A 21,459-nucleotide genomic window follows, 5' to 3' on the forward strand; every position below is an offset into this window, starting at 1 on the left:
CATCTGTTTTCCTCGCTAGTCGTGTCCATAGAGTCTGTTCAGAGGCAGTCTTGTCCGTGGAGTGTGTATATCCCAGCATATCAGCACAGAATAAGCAGTCCTTCTATATTCTCTACCTCTCTTTCTCTCGCTTTCTCGCTCTCTCTCCAGCTCTCTCTCTTTTCTCTTAGGCTTAGAGTCCGAGAGTCAGGCCTACGCGAGCCGTATCTGTTCAGTTTACCAGTGGCAGCGGCTGATGGCACCAACACACACACACACACACACACACATACACAGTGACTCGGCTATAACACACATCCTCTCTTTCCGGGCAGTACCAAAGTGACTCAGTACAAAATAAAGAAAGGCTAAAAGCATCAGGCGTTTCCCCCCCAGAACGCCACACTCTTGGTAAGTCTGTGTCCGTGAGGGATGGGGGGTTGGGGTGGGCTTTTAAACAAGCAACATGTCCTCTTTACACTCCGGTCTTTCAGCCTTCGGCAAAAAAAACAACACAAACAGTGTCTCTTTATGGTCGTCTGTTATGAACCGTAGCCACACCTTCTTATGTAGCATTCGACCAGGATGTGATGGAAAGTCAGCTCCCCACACTGCCTCTCTGATCTGCAGAGGTACTTGTGAAGACCAGGTAGAGTAAGCCAGCAGTCACCCAATACTACTACTGGACATGTATCTTCCTACAGGTTTCACCTCCAACCCAAATCTCACACACTTGATCTAGATAATCAGGGATTTCTGCAAATATTTGACGTATTTGAAATGGGCCTAATTTGTGTTCCCAACATTGGAAAATCAGGAGATCAGAATCAATGGATTAAATAAATGGAAATGGTTTCGTACTCAAATATCACATAAGTTAGCAATCTTAAACAATAATGGCAGTCTGTGGCACACGGCAGGACGTTATGGGTATCCCGTGTCCACTAGGCTACACTGTTTATGTATATTGTCCAGCAGTGAATGTTTCCCACTACCCTACATATTTTCCACTGTTTTCCCACTAGCCTTCCTATGGTGGTGCCATATGCTATGTTGTGGAAACCACTATATATTCCACTATAAAATAGCCTCAGACGTAGTGCACTGTATCGTGTATAAGATACAGTTTTAAACATATCCAGTCATACGTGTGGTGGATTGGACGTATTGGATTGGAGCTAAACCCTGCAAGAAGTTAGATGTCCACGAGTTGCGTTGGTGACCACTGCAAAAGGTGAGGAGCATCTGGGATGGGGCTGCCCTGGATGAACCCTCAGTGGGGCTCGGCCCAGGCAGGTGAGCGGCCTGCATGATGCGGGTGGCTGAATGTGGGGTGGATGGGAGTCGGAGTGGGCAGCATGTGGCCTGCGTGGCTGAAAGGCGGCAGGTGGCCCATGTGGGTCATGTGGCTTGCCATGGCCCCGGCAGTGGAGAAGGGCGACGTTTTATCGTGCATGCACTTGGACAGCTCCTCGAAGCCCTCGCCTGCCCGTTTGCTGCGCTTGGACTTGCTGGACATCTTGCGGTTGCGCGTCTGGATGCCTTCTTTCTTCATGGTCAGCGGTCTGTTGACCTAGAAAGAGAACGATAGAGAGACAATGGTTAGATGGTAGGTTCTTTCCATGCCTAGAGGGACATTTTGGGCATTCAGAACTCAATTTCAAGAGATGACCATCTATGTTATTAACAAGCAAAAAAAAATATCTTTCAATTATGACATTTCTTCATTCCTGTTTTGGAAAATTAGCTGCATTTTATTACTGTTTTCATTTTACTGTGTATGTAATTTTATTTATCCGTTCCTTTGAGGCTGAGCTGTATTCAATTACAAAAATAACCATTTAAGTTGTACGTCGTGATGCTCATGTTTTTTAAAGGGTCCATTGTGATCATGAATATCATTATTTATTTGAACGGCTGTCCAGCCATGACCAGGCCTACTGGAAAAAAAAAAAAAAAAAAAAAAAACGTCCTCCCTCTTTTCTTTTGGGTGGCCACTTTGTTGCAGCTCGTCACGCTTGTCCCATTTAGGGCGAGCAATGATTTATTCCCAGGATAAAGTAGCTAATGTGGGCCAAGCTGAAGATAGAAAGGCACTGAGTGGCAGGTCTGTCCGGAGGGGCTCTCCTGGGGGTAACGCCTCCCACCCACCCAGACAAAGCTGGACCCGTCAAAAGGCGGAGAGCGGAGAAACGGTCAGGCTGACAGGCGCAGGCACCCTTTGCTAACCCCCCCCAAAAGCCCACCAATACCTCTCCCCACCCAACAATGCCTCATAGGAGAGTAGGAAAGCGTCCACTGGGGCTTCACTTACGTTGTGCAGTTTGTAGTAGAGGCCGCAGGCGTTGCACACCGGGTCCCCGTTGCCGTTGCGCCTCCACAGCGTGGTGGTGGTGGTCTGACAGTTCGCACAGCAGGTGCCCGCGCGCCGCGCCGCAGACTGCAAAAGAAGAGAGACGAGAAGCGTTAAGTGGGCGGGGTTAACAAAAAGGACATTTCACAAATTAAGACAAGGGACACGTTAACGGGACACGTTGTAAAAGAGACGGTTGTTTAAAACACTGTGTGCTAAGCTTGTCATTTTAACCCTGGACATGCAACTGGTTATACAAATGTTCACAAAAGTCAAGTCTTAAAAAGACACTTTGTACCTTGGTTTTTATTAGGTTTATTATTATTATTTTATATGTTTGTTATTATTTATATATTTTTTTAAATAAAGGTACTGTGTGATTGAGATGTTTGGATACATAATCTATATTTACAGCAATCATTTTGTTCTGAAAAAAGGGAAACTGGAAAAATGAAATGTGTTGGTTTAAAAAATATAACCTCAAAACCAACATGTTTTATGTTTTTTTAAAAAACGTGAGTAAACGCACGTAAACGCCGCCGCCGCCGGGAAATGTTTTTACCGTATTTTGCGTTTTCCAAAAACAGGCTAAACGAAATGAAGAAAGATTGGAAACCAATGCACACATAATTATAACCCACTGGTATATTATGTTCCTGTATTTGTTTATTACGATGTTTTGCGTTTTCTAAAATTACAGGTCAAACGAGACAACAAGCTCAGTTCACTGTAACCCATAATATCGGCTTTTGTGTATTTCCTTACAGCTCGTGAACTCATATTCATTATACAGCACTGTTAGTGTATACTATATAACACACAGTTGTGTATAACACAAACACCATGTGTCTGTTTCGGGCACCTATTCCTAATATGTGTATTGAATTCAGGCCTGCTCCGCTTCACATTGTTTTATTCTAATGTCTAACGCTCCTCCATAAGCTGCTCCAGTCCTGTGGGCCAAATACTTCAGCCCACGATAAAGATCTGCTGGAGGAGCTGGGGGTGACGAATATTATGGCTGTGCGTGGCTGTGTGTACTCCACAGCACACAGCATTTCCAAACCATCCCACCGTCCCCGAATCAGATGAAAGAGCGCGCCGGCTCAAGCACACCAAGTCGCTTCCAGAGAGTCGCCTCGATCGGCCTAACTGAATCTATTCTGTGCATTTATACGAGCTTAATTCAATTTTCCAATTTGTGCCATGATGAGGGAGGGAGGAGGGGGGGGGGGGGTGGGGGGTGAGTGGGGAGAGGTCGCTGCGCCTGGCGAAACGAGCTGCCTCTCTGTTTTACCAAACGCTGCACGGCTGTTGGAGTGGATGGCGCTTAGAGTTGGAGTTTGGGGTGATGCTGAGAGAGAGTGTGTGTGTGTGTGTGTGTGTGTGTGTGTGACAGAGAGAGTGTTTAAGGCGGGGGCTGGTTGGAGGGGGGGCTGTGTCCATTACACATCAATTTTTCACACATAATAAGAAACATTTATAGGCGTACAATGCAATTCCCCCCGCAGCCACGAGCCTTTCGTGTCATCTGTTCGTTTACGGTTTACATAAGCGCTCCTGGTAGCCTCTAATGCAGGGTGAGGAGCCTCGAACAACAGCAGAAAAAAAAACTACAAGAAGAAAGAACGAGTAGCCTCCGAGACAAACGAGCCGCTGTTTAAAAAATAAAATAAAAAAATATATTAAGAATAAAAAAATGACGGTAAATTTTAGGCTGCATTTTTAAAAATAAAAATTAAACAAAATTGACATTTAAAATATTATAAACAATCATAATAGTGGCGTGTGTTATTATTGATAATATGCTAATAATAGTATTAGTATTATTGTTAGTATTGATAGTGCTTCTATTATTATTATTATTATTATTAATAATAATAATAATAATAATAATAATAATAGTTCTAGTCATTGTTAAGCAAAAAATACCCTCGTTAAATTAAAATAATAGCCGTGGACAGCAACACGCTCGCATTCCGATACTGAAGCTCGGTGCCAACCGAGCGCGGACAAACAACAGCGCGAGCGCATAAATCCATTTATTTTCCAAAATGCCTCGCGCCGTCCCCGCCCCTCACACACACGTACACACACACACACACATATATACACACAGCCTGGTTCTCCTGGTGCTGCTGCTGCCGCCGCTGCGGTGCGTGAGTGTGTGTTGTGCTAATCGCTTTGCAGTAAAGGCGTGTGTGTATATGTGAATGTGTGTGTGTGTGTGTGTGTGTGTGTGTGTGTGTAAGAGACGCGGTCCTGCCGGGGCTCAGAGAGAATGCAGTGGGGTTTGTTGGAGACGGAAGCACCCGGGGAGCCTGGCTTCCTTATCGGGCGCGGGCAGATATCCGGATAGGAAACAACTGGACGGCCTTTGAACGCGGAGCTCTGAAAACACTCGAGCCCAAAGCTGCGCCCTGCGCCGCATGGAAAAGCTTATGGAGTTCTCATCTGGAGAGCACGACACAAAGCTCGCTCACAGGAGAAACCAGTGCTGTTATTCTGGAATAACGCGCGTGATCATAATAATAATAATAATAATAATAATAATAATAATAATACGTGTTTTTTTAATCCTCTTATAGTAGTCTGCTCTACAGCTCAAGCCCAACCCTTTTTCTACAAGGACCCTGAGAGGAGACGAGATCCACTCAGACTGACTGTCCATCTGTTTCTGTCCTATATAGAAAAGTCCTGTCCTATAAAAAACTCTGTCCTGTAGAGTTGCTGCCCTGTTGTCCTAAAAAGTGTCCCTTTGTCCCGTAGAGAGTCTCTATCCTATGAATCTCTGTCATGTGGTGTCCCCATCCTAACAAGAGGCTACAATCAAAAAACATCTCTGTGCAATCGAGAGCTACTGCACTATAGCCAGTCTCTGAATTATTGAGTCTGTGTCCTATACAGCGTCTCTCTTTTGGGGCCCATGTCCTATAAAGTGTCTCTGTCCTATAGTCTATCTAGTCCCATAGTCTCCGTCCTATAGAGTCTGAATTCTGTATAAAGTCCCTGTACTGTAGAGAACCACTGTGCTATAGAAAGCCCCTGTGTTATAGTGAGTCCCCTATAAAGTGCCGCTGTAGTATAGCGAATATCTGTCCTGTAGTGTTAATCCACTGTAGTCTAGTCCTTGTGTTAATGTGACTGCTAATTGAATAATTCTGCCTAATTAGGCCTGTACAGGCTGATCAGCTGCCTAATTAATAGAGAGGAACAGCTAACTAACAACTAACACCACACAAAAGTGTTGAAATGATCATTAAGTTGTTTTTTTTTTTACTTTAATGCTAAGGATTTTTACGAGTGAATGCAGTGCTGAGCCTGTTCTGTAATATTAATATGCAGATATATTTTTTATTTTATCAAAAGATTTAATTCAAAGACAATTTAAGGAGAGTTGGGTTTTTTTTTGCTTTGGAACAACCCAGGACACACAAACACAACTGAAGATGATGTAATTGGTTTATTCCCAGCTCTGCAGTTCTATTAAACTATTGCACATTGTCTCATTAATAGGCCACGGGTTCCTTCGGCTAAACTTAGAAAACGCTAAATCGAATCGTCCTAAAATTCTGCCTGAATGCAAGGAAGTTTTTTGACATGTTTCTCAAAGACAATGCCGTGGTGTGTAACGGCCAACTGGAGAACCGTGGCTCTCCCAGAGACCGGACCGGCATAGGACGAGGCGCGTGGACATCACTGTGAAGGGTCAGCGTGTGCAGCTGTCCAGTCAACGTGCCGTGGTGCTAATTAAGCCAGCGTGGGCATTGGTATCAGTGACAGTATCGGGACTAGCAGCAATAATGATAGCAGTAACAATAGCAATAGTAGCAGGATTGTAACAGGCAGTGTAGGGGATCACCGGGGGGTGAGGGCGACAAACAATTCCAGGAAGATCATAGGGAAAATATAACTTTCCTGGAATTGTGCTTATTCTCTCTGCTCTGGGCTTCTATTTAGCCCTCTTTCTCACGTGTGTATATGTGTGTGTGTGCGTATGACAGAGGTTAAGGGTCAAATGAGCTACTCACCAGTCTGCGTTTGGGCTTGATGAGTGGCCGGTTCTGACCGTTCATCTTGTGGTACAGGCCGCAGGCGTTGCAGAGGTAGTGGCCCGTTCCGTCTCTCCTCCAGAGAGGGGTGGACGTGGCTCCGCAGTTCACACACTCACGCCCCTCTGTGTAGAATTCAGGTGGGGGAAAAATCAAAGAGAAATTTTATATAATTAAGAAGTTCATCTTACAGCAAGAAGGTCAAGTACCATCAGAATTTAGAGTGGGGTCCAGACGAAGGCATTAGGGCTTATTTTAGTTTTATAATTTTACTGTACTCTACTGGAGTCTACAGGCCAACGTGGAGCAATCTGGTCAGGTAAAGTGGCCAAGCTAATTAGCCGATATGTAATCTGACCCCTCCCATTGACGGCACATTAAGATATTCCTCATGATATAAAATATCTCTGTCTAAGAATGCCTTGAACAATAGACATCCGTGCTTGACTGGCCCCAGTCCTGCCGCATACCCCCAGTAAGATCGTCACAGACACAGACACCTCCATGTAAAATAATCCACCAGAGCATTGCAGAGAAGCGGCAAGGGTATGTCCAAACCCCGAGGAGCCCATTTAGAAGCAGCGCTGCATAATTCATCACTGACATCAACATGGACATAGAGTGTACCTCACAACGCACTTCATGTGTCATACAGTGTATTCAAACTTCTCCAACTGCATGTCCACGAACCTCACATGCTGGAGTCCCAAAATGCAGCATTGTGCTTCAATGTTTGTGGACTTCAGTGTCTGCATTTATGCATTAATGAGCAGAGGTGGCTATATATAGCCGTACAGAGTTTCTGTATCTGCTGTAGTTTCCATACACTCCCTCATTTGGGTTTGCCCCCTTTCGAGTCGAGAATTACTGAAGACACCTTTTAATGGGAAAGCCCTGAATGTGCTGGAGATGACTAGATGTTTCTGCTCTCACCTCCCAAGAGCATCTCCCTATTATTCCCATTCTAATGTGAGGGACTACCTGTCCCACCCAGGCCAGAGAAAGGAATCCGCCCTGGACAATAGAGGCGCTCCTTTTGAAGTGCCTGATGTTTAGTAATTCGGCCATGCCGCCTCCCTTGTTCTCCTCTGTCACCATTCCAGTGAAGCAACAGACAGTGGTATCGGCGTGTTTCAACTGCCCCGTGGTTCTGGGAGTGCGAGGACAAAGTGTCTACGAGTTGTTGAGGCCACGGGGCCGCAGGGTTGGGCCCTGAGCCTCAGGCTATGGCAGTAGGAGAGGTCGTTCAAGACTCCCAGGCATATGCTGACCCCCTGACATGACTTGGATACCAGAACGGTTTGGTTTCACCGAGGTGTGCAAAGTCACCGGTGTTGAGTTCACTGCTACAACGTCCTTTTGCACCATGCAGCGTTCAACAAGACACTTGTGAACCCAGTAGAGGCTAATCCTGCAACAGTGAATGTAATAGATGTACTACCTTCTTTCTGTCAGACTCTCAGAAATTCTGAATATCAGTATCTATAGCATTAGAGAGGCCAGGAATTTAAGTGATTTCCTCCCATAAGCTTGAACGCTATTCATCGACTCCCCTTTTGCATTCCTGAGAAGATTGTGAAGCTTGTTTTCCGAACCTAATTCTGCATTCAAGCAGAACACGGGGCACTCTTGCCAAGAGGTAAAGAGATTATAGGATTGTCAGCATTTAATGATGATTACATATGTCTCTTTGTAAGGGTGACAGGCTCCTGTGCAGCTCACACTGTTGTGATCAGCGCCAGTGTTCAGCTCAACAAATGCCTGAAATCAAGCTTCTTTTTTTCTAAAGGACTTGCATGAAAATAAGAGGCGGTTTCAGCAGAACGTTATCAGCACCGTTACTGCTCACAATATCTTTATCTTCATCTTCATCACATCGTACGACTACCAGTCTTAAAAATAAAGGTGCTTCAAATGGTTCTTTGAGCGATACTATAGAAGAAATTTAGAACTTTTTAGAACTTCAGAAGGTCTAAAGAACCTTCACTTGATGTAAAGGTTCTGTACTAAGATTTTCTTCATTTTCTTTTCAGAAGCTAAAGTGGTTCTTTCATGGCATCGTTCAAAGAACCATTTGAAGCCCCTTCATTTTTTTAATACCATCAATACAACAAAAATATTACAGTAGGTTATATTTAATAATTATTCCATAATGCTGCATTGAGTTGTAATAATTATGCTAGTAGTTTTTTCTGCTAATAGTTGTACTACAAACCCCACCACTACCACTACTACTGATTATTAACGGGTTTAAAGTGGGTGTAAACGTTAGTCCTCTGAAACCTAGGCTGCTGTGGTCCGGGACGGCGTGTCCCTGTGGAGCTTTGTTAGTGTAGGGGGATGGGGGTGGAGGGGGGTTAGAAGGGTGTGATTTGGTGTACAGGATATGGCAGGAGCCAGCGCGTCGTGACTCCTGCAGGAATAAAACGCAACGGAGCCCCACAGCAGACGAAAACAAGCGGACAAAAGTGGGCAAAACGAAACCAAGACCGTCACGCCTCTAAATCATCAAAAAAAAAAAAAAATCAGGGAGCGTTGATTTATAATAAGCTAAAATCTAATAAAATCTAAATGTAATTGAATTCATCTGAATATTATATATAAAAAATACGTTATTGCATTTATTGCATATTCACACTGGCCTATGGAAACCATACAGTTTCATATGTAAGCTATGTGATATAGAGGCTATTTGACAAATCGTTAGCCTAATTGTCTAAACACACCTGACACATCATTACTGACCCCGTTTGCTCGTTTTTGTGTTTGTTAAGCCAGGCTTTAAGTGCCTCTTATCAGCCAATGGCCTTTTTGGGGGGACTCGTTTTGGTGGGACATGCAGAACAACCGTCAGACGCGGGACAGAAAGAGGAGGGAGATGGAGAAGCGCCTCAAGGAGAAACTGAAAAATGCCTCTCAAGCTTATCTAACGACTATTTAACACACACAAAAGCCCTACTGGTGTCGTAGAAGGGTCGTTACAGGGCAGAAAAGCCTTTCTGGACATAAATGGACAATGAATGGCGACTTGTGGCTGAGTGTAGACTTTGTCTAGTTTAGTTTGAAAGACAGTGAGTTGGGACGTCAGACACTTCAAACGAAAATGTATTTATATGTGTGTGTGTTTATCTTTGTAAATGTATTTATTATATATTAATATTTATAATAAAATAACGTTTGCGCAATATTTACGCAAGTATCTGTCTATCAGTAAGAATGCGCGAGGAGCCTCACCTGAGCTCGAGCGGGTCTTGCTTTTGCATTTGGGCGTGAAGCTGGACGTAGAGCCTCCAAGCAGGCTGCCCGGGTGGAAGAGGCTCGCGCCGTAGTCGTGTGGCGCGGGTAGAGAGTACGCGGGGTACGTAGGGATGGGGTGGTGGGCGGAGGGCGCGGGTGCGCCCATGGCCAGGCCGCTGCGCAGAGGACTGCAGCCCTCCATCTTCATACCGTCGGCCAGCGCCACCTGGTACTTGACTGCCTCCTTCTCGTCCATCCTGGTGGCGGAGGCGGTGGGTGAAGAGGGTCCCGGGTCAGGGGACGCGTCTTTGGGCGGGGTAGGCGGGAAGTTGTAGAGCGGGTGCGGGCTCGCGTGGCTTGCAGGAGCGGGCACCGGAACAGGGGCCGAGCTGGAGACCGAAACGGAGCTAGAGCTCGAGCCTCCGCCACCGGCGCTGCTGCTGCACGGGTAGCCCGCGCTGGCCGCGTGTAGGCCGGCTTTAGCAAACGGACTGACTGCCCAGGCGTTGTGATGGTGAGCCGCGGAGAGAGCCGCCTTGCCGGTGTCCAGCCACGACAGGCTGGGGCTGTGGATGAGGTGCGGCCGGCAGACCGGACTGCCCGCGAGACGAGCTATGAGGGGGGGGGGAAAGAGGGCAAACACGGTTGTAATAAATAATTAAACACCAAAACTAAACAGTTAAAAACAGCAAAACCCGTTCAGTTATTTTTATATGTATATAAACATTTGATAGAGAAAGAATAGATCAGAATAGACACAATTAAATTAATTCAGATCATTTAAGCAAATGTAAAATGAAAGTAGCAAATATTTAAGATCAGACTTTAGGCAGGACTTTGACCAGATCCATTGTTTTTTAAAGGTTAAAAACTCTGGAAAGTACAAAAAAAACATTTCAGAACAATCAGAAAGTGGAAAGATTTGATTGAAACATTACAACGCATCGGTGTCAGATTAGACAGGACCGATCTTCAAACAAGAAGGATTAGATATTGAGCGATTTCAGACTAAACATAACCACAGTTTAAGATCAGAAACACCAGAAAAACGAGACGAGGAAAGAAGGAATAGACTTCAAGCGGTACATTCACCAACACTGCTCCTTGCGTTCCTACCTGTTGATTCACTTCCAGAATAAAACTCGCTCGACATTTAGCTCAAACTCTAGATGTTTTCCTACTCTAGCTGGAACTTATCACAGATTTCACACAAATCAAACCAACCCAGCCTAGAGTCCCACCAAACGTCAAGCCAACGCCTTCATAGTCCCTTCTTCTCGATGTTCGATCCTGTTGTTTCCTAAGGGCTTGGTGAGATATTCCGATGTAAAGCTTGCCTCAGAAAAGGCCAACAAATAAAACCTATGCGTTATAAAAAACCCACCAGGCCACAACCTGGTCCTCTTCTTCATTTACTTCCAGTAGAAGAACTAAGAGCGGTTGTCCAGTGATTTTTTTGGTTTGGATTTTGTATCCGGGAAGTGCCTTGCTCTCTCTCTCTCTCTCTCTCTCCCTCTCCCAGCCCCAAACAGAGGGGGGACAAGTGACATGAACTTCCCTTTCCTCCCCGTCCCATTTACTGGACAGTTTTTTATATATTATATAAATAGTATATTTACGTTTTAACGCGTTTTAGTGAATGTTACAGTGACAGACCTCCATCCCATTAAAGCATAAAGCCTAGCATTTTCAGTTGTTATATAATTCAATTTTATTGTATTTTTTTATTAAAGCGAAGCTAATATTTCAGCTAACCTCAAAATTCGAGACCTGAAATTATTTTTTAATTAAAATGAATTTTAAATTTAAAATGTAGCAGATTTAACCCAATGCTAGGTAAAGGCCTAGATTACCAAATTGGGCTTATTATTATTATATTATTATCTGAACACGTTGGTCAGTACAATTTCACCAAAATCATAATCAGTGCTTGTAATGTCTTTTTTGTAATAATTACGCTTATAATTTTTTTTTTTTATATCAAACGTCACATATTTTCTGCTCGCCAAAGCCTGCAGACTTCTGGTGGCCTGGGTGATGTTTGTTTGCAGACCCTCCCCTTGCTTTCTGACCCCCTTACTTGTAGAAAAACAAGCGCGGTTTCAAAAGAAAAAAATAGCTGTCCATTATTCTGATGTACTGAACTCTAGGCTTCAAAGGTTAATGCCGTAGAAGAACCATTTTTGTTTCCATTAAGGAAGAAGGTGAAGAACCTTGCAATGTTTAAAGAAGTCGACGTGAAGGGTGAATGTTTTAAACACTCACAGCTCTTTTACAAAAACAGTCCTTTATAGAAGCAAAAATGGCATTGTTGTTTGTATTATGTGAATGAAACACATGTCAGTAAAAAGCATGCGCATTTAATTTTCCACACGTGCACAAACGCGCTCTTACCGTGCGCTTGACTGTAGGACACCCTGGCTCTGGAGTTGGAGTAGTACGGGTTGCCCTGCGAGTCCAAGTGGTTTAAAAACACGTCCACTTCGTCCGGGGGCAAGAGCGGCGCCATAGGCTCCATGTAGTTGTGCGCGAGGCCGTGATGGTGAGAGTCCGGGTGCTGACCGTTCAGCACGGCGTGGTGATGCGCCATCCATCGGGACTGGTCGGCCACCTCCATGTCTCTGGAGAGGGTGTTTTGTGGTGGGGTTTAAAAAAGAACAACGTACGTTAAAGTGTTCTGGGTTACTCTCTGAGACCCTCTGAGAGCCGAGATCATTTATAGTTCCAAAAAACAGCAGAAGCAGAAGATCAGGCCTGCTTGGCTTTGGTGCAAAAAGCACAAATGGGATGCAGAGCTTGACAGTGTCCTTCTCACTTTCTGCGCACTTCTTCTTGAGTTGGAGTCCTTCTTGTTTTGCTGCAAAATAAAAACACATCATGCTTTACTCTTCAAACAGACCGCGTGGGTTAAACAGACATCTCAAATCGACTCGATTAATTGTTTGAACCGAGCTGTATAATATATCAATATTTACAGTTATACACTTACAATATACACTGAAACTCCAGCAAAAGCACAACAGGCAGGAGGACCCCGTCTCCAAACAAACCCCACACTTACTGCTTACTGCATTCCGCTCCTCCCTTAGTCCGCTCTAGAGAAAGTTAATCCTGTTGACATATCGCTAGACCCGGTCTAGTCTGATACGGAGTGTTAAAACAAGTCTCGAGTCTTTTTTTCTGCTGCCGAGCCGAGCCGAGCGCTGCGTGCTTAATGAGCTGCGCCTCTCTGCTCCGTCTGAACTGGCGCCAGTGCATTCCATATGACGCGAGCGAGGGGGCGGAGCTACGGAGCGTTTTTTTAATTCCCACCCGTTTTCCGTCCTCCGCGCACTCAGCAACACTATAAAGCAGCAAGGCCCCGCCTCTCCTGCGCTGGGATTGGCCGGGCTGTTCAAACTCGTAGAGCAGCCAAAGCGACGAGAATGAGCCGGTAGCCAATCCCGACGTGAAAGGGGCGTGGCTTTCAGGAAAACGAGTGGGGAGTGAAAAAAACAAAACAAACGCTGGATGAAATAAATAACGTCGCTGTTGGTGTGACCTTCTCCGCGCTAACCAATGAGGGGCGGCGCGCGTCGCTATTGGCTCAGGTCAAGAGAGACAGATAGAGAGAAAGAAAGAGAGAGAGAGAGAGAGAGAGAGAGAGAGAGAGAGAGAGAATGAGGGAGAGATACATCAATCAGAGGGGGCAGTTTTATTGAGATCTTCTAGCTTTCTTACAGCTTGGCGCTCCACGTTGATAACGTCTCTCTCTGTCCCTCTCTCTCGCTCCACGAAGCCTACGTTTGCAGCCTAAGTCCATAACTGATTGGTTTACACATTTCCACTGTATTTTTTACCCAGAATTATCCCGTGCTAATGGAGCAGTCTGTTTGATTTAAGGCACAGAAATAAAGACGCATTAAATAAATAAACATATAAGCTGGGGATCGGCTTTGTAAGCCTGCAGGTAATGCTTTGTTTACTTAGTGTTTTTCTAAGCAATAAATTAAGGGATTTTAATTATTTTTAATGGCATTACTGAAATTAAATAAAACAGTACAATGCAGGGAATGTGACCTGCCCTCCAATAATCTACTTAATATATATATATATATATATATATATATATATATATATATATATATATATAGATAGATAGATAGATAGATAGATAGATAGATAGATAAATAGTAGGGCTGCACGATATATCATTTCAGCATCGTTATTGCAATGCGTGCATGCACAATACTCACATTGCAAGATGTGCAATATGTCACATAAAGCAAATTAAACCAAGCACGTGTTTTTAAATTTAAATTGGCACGTTTATCATTTACCATGACATTTCTATCAAAGGCAGATTGTGTCTGACCATTATTATTTATTTTGCTTCTATCTTGGATACACAGACTACTACTAGGCGAAACTGGTAAAAAGTCCTGTATTTCTAATATCACAATATATATTACAGAACAACAAAATGTTGCCATTTTTTTATGTCGCGCAGCCCTGTTAGATAGATAGATAGACAGACAGATAGATAGATAATCACTTAATCTGTAAAAGTTACATTTTACTTGTTTAAGGCAGTAAAACACTGACCTGTCCTGTCAATCATTAGCATGCGCCTAAAACAACAAACTTTCAAATGTTGATTTTCGCACGCGGCCGTAAAGCAAACAAACCCACAGTCTCCCCAGTTCGTGCATTAAGTGGGGAGGAGCGGAGCTTTACGGTCTTTATGGTCTGTAAAAGCAGGGGGCCAGTGTGGCGCGCGCCTAATTGTTTTTAATTAGCAGTCACGACACTCCTCTTGTGAAAACATTGGGGCTTCTTTTGCGGGCGATCTCCAGCGATCAAACGGCCCTTTACATATTAATGGACGGTGTGTGTGCGTCGCCCTCGCGCTGGTGCCGACAGGTCGCAGGGGTTTTGGCCGAGCAGAGCCAAAGCGCGGACGATTAGCGAGGGCTTCGTTAAGTCTCACTCGGTTGGCCTGTCAAGATTTCAAGATTCAGAGAAGCTTTATGGGCAGGACTGTAATGACAACAATATTCCAAAGCATTATAAAAATAACAAAATAAGTGACAGAAGAGAATAAAAATAGCAATCATTTAAATAAAGACTCTCTCGCGCTGAAGCACGCGGGGCACAAAGACATAGAGTCGCCAATTAGGTTGATCAGTACAGAGATAAAAAAGCTGGGAGAAGCTCGAGCCGCCAAGTCAGTGTGCGCGAGTTTTAACAGACCAACTTATTGCGCGCGTAGGTCTAATAGTATTTAGCGCGTATTTATTTAATGTATTTATTTGCTTGGTTATATTTCCGCATGTTTATTAATTAATTAACGCATTTATTTATTTATTTATTTATTTATTTATATATTTATATGTCTATTTGTCTGTATACTCATTTTCCGCCCATGTTAATTTAAAAATATAATTATTGTTTATATATATATATATATTAATAATTAAACATGTATAGTTATTTTACATATATATATTTTATTTATATATATATTTCGCTATTTTTTTTATGTTTTAATATCACCACTCTACCCGCACACCGTGTCGCGCAGCACTGAACGTAACATTTTATGGCTCACTTTAATTAATGCACTTATTCAGTTCAATGCTTTCAGTGCTGACTTAGAGCTGCTCACCTGTCCTCAGGTAAGCCCTGCAGGCCAACAGCACCGCTTCTCAGCTGCAGATTCACACCTCGTGCAGCCCCGCGGGCTCTAACACCGTGTACCAGCGATTTGTGTGTATTAATTATTCATTTCACTCCACTGCCGCCATGGAGGAGCCCTTTAGCTTGACATTCCAGGCTCTGGGAATGCCATTAGGATGTAAATAATCCCACCTGAGTGGATCTGTACAGGACTTTCAGCAAAAGTCGGCAACGTTGGTTCACTGATATTTATATAGACTGTAATATAATTGTGTTCTATTAATTAGCCAGTTTTGCTTGCATCCAGGTGTACGCGCGCTGTACCTTAATGTGCATTCTTTCAGATGCATTCTTTCATGATGACTGTTTTTAATGTAGCTATACAGTATTTGAGGGCAGTGAGGCGCGCGGCCTGTTTTATGGTCTTAGTTCGAAGAAAGAAGGACATACAAGAAGAAAGACAGAAAGAAAGAATACATAGAGATATAAAGTAGTAAGGAAATAAAATAAAGAAAAACGTGATTTAAAGGCAATAAGCGGCACGAGCTCCCAGCCCAGACCGACCGCCTCGCTGACGCCGCCGTTTGACGTCACCGAAGCAGAGCAAAGGAATAAAAATGAGAAGTGCAAGGGGGAGGGAGGGAGGGAGCTCGTAAGGTATGCTCGAGAGACTTTAGGTGTATGAGGGCAGAACACACTGCATTCACAATTTGCATTTACACACCGCATTACGGTACAACTTATTGAGGCACGACTAGGGCTACTTTGTTTGTTTGTCTGTTTGTTTGTTGCTTGTTGTTTTATAAATTGTAGCTGCTGCTGTAACGGGGTTGTGGACCTTTAGTCAAAATACTGTTGCATTGAACTGAGCTAATACAAAGTATGCTGCGTCATGTTGTTGTTGCGTCAAGCTTATAACACGTGAAAGTATGTGTGTTTGTTGATACCACAAATGTACCACATCCCTTTGCTTTCATAGTAAGTCTACAACCCCTAAGACCACACACACGTCTAGCTGGTATTGCCAACAAAATCTGGGCCATCAAACAAACCCGATAAATTCTGTTTACACTCGCTTCCATTGAAAGTAACGTTGTTGTTGTTTTTGTTTTTTTTACCAATTTCTATAAAATATGTTTTTTGGGTACAACTACAAACAGCTCCTTATGCTGTCAGTGGCACCACTACCTCTTTCTAAAGGAGCTGCGAGTGTCTTCTCATAACCAGGTGTTACTTCCCAAGGGTGTCAGAAAATAATGGTCATTAACACTGCCATAATGAACGACTTATTAAAGTTCAGTAGCATTAATAACAGCTCAGTGACCACTTCGTATAGAAGCTGTTAATGTGGGAGTCGTGAGTGGCCATACGTTGGAGGCCTATGGTTTCTCCTCCTTAGCTGATTTGCTCAGCTTGTCCACAAGCCGTGTTGCTAATGGCCCTCTTTAGTCTGAAGTAAGTCTCCCAGCAGGCCTCTTTGAAGCAAGTCTGTGTTAAATGCCTGTGATAATCAAGCAGGTAGTCATCAAGCAGGACACTAAACCGAACCCTCAGGACCCTCAGAGCTCCTCAAGAGCACTTCTTCCAGACTGAGGGCTCTAAAACAGGCTACAGTGGTGTATCTAATGTGGTCCGTTACTCCCATTAAATATATATGTCAATGGGACTTCATGTAAAAATGACCTAGCATAATTACAGACTGAGAATTATTTGTTTACAACCGAGTTGGTCTGATAAACCGGGTTCTTCTGTGCAAAACCATAGAAGAACCATGCTTGGTTCCCTAAAAGAACTTTTCAACTGATGGTTCTTTGAGCTGGGTGAAGTTCAAAGGAAATTCACATGACGTAAAGCTACTAGCCCATGGTAGTCAACGCTATTCATGAGTCATTGAACATGGTACGTAAATAGCGTAAATAGCGTAAATAGCGATTTTAGGGGTTCAAGAACTAAACCCACTACATTTGCCCCGCCTTCGTACCGACGACTTGTCGTACGCTGTTAAAAAAATATACATACAAATATTTTTATTTATTTTATTTTTAATAGCCTAAATCACAACATCAGACGCCTGGACATTAAACAATAAATACTGACGATTTCATTTAGCAGTCTAATATTTAATATACTAAGTAATCAGGCCTAAAATTAAGCTGAGCTTGTGTAACACATTTGAAGACAGACTGAAGTGCATTAAAAACACAACGTAAAGACACGGCAACGAAGTGACTATGCTATACCAATGATAACAGTAGCAGCAGCCTGTTCTTCTACATTTACACTAGGAGGCCCTCTCCATCACTTGCACCATCCTGCCTCCTTATTGCTTAAATTAGTGGAAGATGGAGGGCAATCGTCCCTATAATTAACAGGTGCCCTCAAATAGGTTTGCCTCTCTATGGGCCTAACCGAGGGGGGACTGGAGGGGGGTTGAGGGGTTTGGAGGTTGCCACAGAAGGGTTTGTGAAGATAAGCAGACTTGGATCGGTGGGGGGATGACACAGAGCAGGCTGAAGCAGCATTGTCCTTTACTCACGGGTAATTAGATCGTAGCAGGGCACTGGGGGCCAGGCCCAGCAAAGCCAACTAGTTACAGGACCCTCTTCTCCCTTTACTGTCTCTCTCTCTGGGCCAATTGCACGCGCCCGGGTTCAGCCATACGAAACGGACACGTGGTTATATTGACGGGATGTGTCTATATGGCTTTAAAGGCACTTGAAAGTTTTCATTGCAGTCAGAAGCGTGACTTTTTTTTATCAGCAGTTGATCCCCGCAGCGCTCATAAATCTGCACGGTGATGACAGGGGAGCATGCACACCCTCTTTGACAGCGTTTTGGCCGGCTCGTGCTGCTCTGCGTGGTCGCAGGTTAAGGCTGGAGACAGCTCTGGCATCCATACACAGCACAACGAGGGCTGTAGGTGTGAATTAAACTCTGGTGGGGTTTGCTATGCTATGCAAGATAAGCAAGTTATGGCAGGACTTAATGCATATAGACTGTATATTACATAAGCTTAATATTATCTAAATAATAAATCTAAATCTATGCCCGTATTTGTATATATGTGTAAACCCAACAGAAGAGGGGTTAATTGTCTAGTAGCAGCAGTAGGGCCTACATAAGAGATATATAATCATAAAAAATTTTTTTACATTAACATTTTACATAGATACCTAGATTCACATTGCATATACATATACATTAAATAATATTTCATAATACATTAAAACAATATAATGTTTGTTAACAATATAAATACATGAATACATGCCATCTGAAAACATAGAAACCAAACGTTAAAGATCACGTGCAATTGGGTTCTTTGACATGCAGAGCTGTCACGGTTCTGTGCAACCACTGCCTTTACTGGGATCCTTTCTGAAGGTGTATATTTATCCTGTTTTGTTTTGTTATTGTTATTATTTATTGATTATTAACAGTATTAGGGGCAGCGCAACGTGCAACTCGAATAATGCAACGCATTAGCACGTTTCAAACAGCAATATTTTACATAATATTTTACATATCATTTTCAAATAAAATCAGCACAAATAATTGGTTGTAGTGCTACTAATTGTTCTGTTTTCCTTAAATGGCTTTTCCAGATTTTCACGACTAATCATGCTTGGATGAATTATATATATTTATATATATAATTACTAATATATATTAGTAGTCAGTGTTGTAATAGTTTATAATAATCTAATATTTTTCAGTAATCCTCATCTCCTGCTTATTATCACACATATTTCAAAATTCAAAAGATTTTTAGAAGCTAATGGTATTAAACAGAGAAAATGAGAGCGATTTAAAAGAATTATTAATATTATTGTTATTATTATTATTATTGTTATTATTATTATTGATAAGGAAAATACGGTCTAAATCATCTTTACAATCCACATAAAATCGTGTTTTGGAATTGCAGCAATATCAGAAATTCCTCTTTCCATAAAGCAGCGCGTAATTAGGACAGAAAGCACGAGAACATCCTCATTATCCCCAAACACGCGCCGCTGCCAGACACCCTGGAAACCAGCTCTCACTGTGTGTGTGTGTGTGTGTGCGTGTGTGTGCGTGTGTGTGTTTGTACGAGACTGTTAAAGTGTTTGTGCGTGTGCGCGCGCGCTCGATACCCTTCTTCTGCCTGTATGTCATAATACACACTCAGAAAACGGCTCTTACCCGCGTGCACGCGGTCTCGCGGTGGTTCGTCCAAAAAAAAAATCTCGCCCTGTCCGTGTTCGGCTGGGAGGAAGAGCGCGCGCGCAGGTCCGGCAGCCAAGACAAGCGCGCTGCAAACTGACCGCAGACTTGGAGAAGGGTGCTGTGGCCTCTTTAGCCCACCTCTCTTTCTCTCTCGCGCTCTCTCTCTCTCTCTCTCTCCCTCTCTTTCCCTGTCAGCCAATCCCGCTCTCCCCTCGCTCTCCAGCTCTATGGCACGTCCACCAAAACCTCCTCCTTAGCTCGTGCCCGCAGTTGGCGCTGTAACTGACCGCCGCTGCTGGACACTGCCAACGCGCGCGTCCAACGAGCTCGTGCACGGTGAGGGAGGGGGTGATTGGGAGGGTGTTACTGGCACCGCGAGCGTTACATCACACCTCATTTTGAGCGTTTAATCAATTTGGCTCTTCTGAACAGAACAATCAGATCATCAAACGGAGGGTCTCGTGTAGCGGTGGTGGACTTTAATCACGTGACCCCTTCTCGCAGATGCATCTCGGAGTATTTTGAATATGCATGCCTGGCTTTGCATCAGTAAGTCGCCCCCCCCGAGCAGCCCCTCCTCCTGTTATTGTTATTATTATTTTTAACTCTCTCACACGCACACGCGCAGAGCAACTTTTTAAAACATGCAAAGCCGCTGCAAATCTCCAGCACGAGACCGTGCCCCGGCCAGGCCGCGCTGGTGCAGCGGCTGCAGGCGCGAGGCTGGCAGGTGCAATGTGTGTGTGTGTGTGTGGGGGGGGGGGGGGGGTATTGAGGTGGTGGTGGTAATGGGGGGGGGGGGGGGGTATTTTTGGAATAAAGAGAGAGAGAGAGGAAAAGAAGTGAACTCTGACACCATTAATTGCGTTTAGAAATAATGCAGCAAAGCAGCGCTGGTTTGTGGCTGTCAGCGCGCGCTCTGTCTGCGGGATTTAACGATAAACATCAGAGCGCTCGTGCTTCGACCAGGGCCGAGCGCTGAGAGATGGAGAACGCGAGGCAAGCTCCTCTGCCAAACTTCTTGCACCCCTTTTTAAAAGCGCGAGCACGTTTACTTAGCCACTTCATTTACAGCGTCAGCGAGCGCGAGATCTGGGAGGCTGGTTGGCACTGTGGTCAGAGCGTGCACATCTTGAACGATCTTAATGCGCAGACAAGCTGATAACGAGTTCTTATATTACAGAGAATCACGTGATGTGAAGCTCTCTGTTTACTCTCATTTATTCCCGTTTCAGCGCACTGGAGAACTCTGTAAACAGCGAGAACCTGGATAAAAGGGGGAAAAACCTCAGCATGACAGGATGCCATAGAACACACTGTCCTACCATATAACACATTTTCCATATAACACTGTCTCATAGTTCCATATAACACTGTCTCATAGTTCCACATAACACTGTCTCATAGTTCCATATAACACACTGTCCTACCGTATAACACACTGTCTCAATAAAACACGGTCCCATTGTTTCATATACACACTGTTATAGTACCATACAACACTGTCCCATAGTACCATATAATAATGTCCCATAGTCCCATATAACACTGTCCCATTGTTTCATATACACACTGTCCTACCATATAACACATTGTCCCCATAAAACACTGTCCCATAGTTCCATATAACACTGGTATGGTACCATACATCACTGCCCCATAGTACCATATAACACACTGTCCCACAGTACCTTATAACACTGTCCCATAATACCACATAACATTGTTTCATATTTCCATATAACATTGTCTCAAAGTTTCATATAACACACTGTCCTACCGTATAAAACATTGTCTCAATAAAACACTGGCCCATAGTACCACACAACACTGTTATAGCACCATACAACACTGTCCCATAGTACCATATAACACTGTCCCATTGTTTCATATACACACTGTCCCATTGTTTCATATACACACTGTCCTACCATATAACACATTGTCTCAATAAAACACTGTCCCATTGTT

General features: G+C 43.8%; 1 protein-coding gene across 5 annotated transcripts; it reads right to left on the reverse strand.

The window, feature by feature from the left end:
- Positions 1-239: 239 nt before the first annotated feature.
- Positions 240-19,525, reverse strand: gata2a (GATA binding protein 2a). Of its 5 annotated transcripts, none has more exons than XM_072665813.1 (6): positions 19,465-19,525; positions 12,016-12,478; positions 9,619-10,233; positions 6,364-6,521; positions 2,294-2,419; positions 240-1,552 (listed from the first exon to the last, which is right to left on the reverse strand). In XM_072665813.1, the coding sequence occupies exons 2-6, from the start codon at positions 12,236-12,238 to the stop codon at positions 1,253-1,255; spliced, it is 1,422 nt and encodes a 473-aa protein (XP_072521914.1). In that variant the 5' UTR covers positions 12,239-12,478; positions 19,465-19,525; the 3' UTR covers positions 240-1,252. The 5 variants fall into 5 exon arrangements, with proteins under 5 accessions (XP_072521914.1, XP_072521916.1, XP_072521912.1 ...); XM_072665815.1 differs by lacking the exon at positions 19,465-19,525 and adding an exon at positions 12,683-12,845 and having other exon boundaries at positions 6,364-6,509; XM_072665811.1 differs by lacking the exon at positions 19,465-19,525 and adding an exon at positions 12,683-12,845.
- Positions 19,526-21,459: the final 1,934 nt, after the last annotated feature.

The sequence above is a fragment of the Salminus brasiliensis genome, chromosome 21 (assembly GCF_030463535.1).
Source record: "Salminus brasiliensis chromosome 21, fSalBra1.hap2, whole genome shotgun sequence".
Classification (NCBI taxonomy): Eukaryota; Metazoa; Chordata; class Actinopteri; order Characiformes; family Bryconidae; genus Salminus; species Salminus brasiliensis.

What these genes read in the sequence shown, in the direction of transcription:
- gata2a (XM_072665813.1), bottom strand. Translation starts at nt 12,238, where the DNA reads ATGGAGGTGGCCGACCAGTCCCGATGGATGGCGCATCACCACGCCGTG. An exon ending in CAAGACCCGCTCGAGCTCAG is followed by an intron (nt 6,522 to 9,618) that starts GTGAGGCTCCTC and finishes TTCCCCCACCTG; the next exon opens with AATTCTACACAGAGGGGCGT. An exon ending in TCAAGCCCAAACGCAGACTG is followed by an intron (nt 2,420 to 6,363) that starts GTGAGTAGCTCA and finishes CTTCTTTTGCAG; the next exon opens with TCTGCGGCGCGGCGCGCGGG.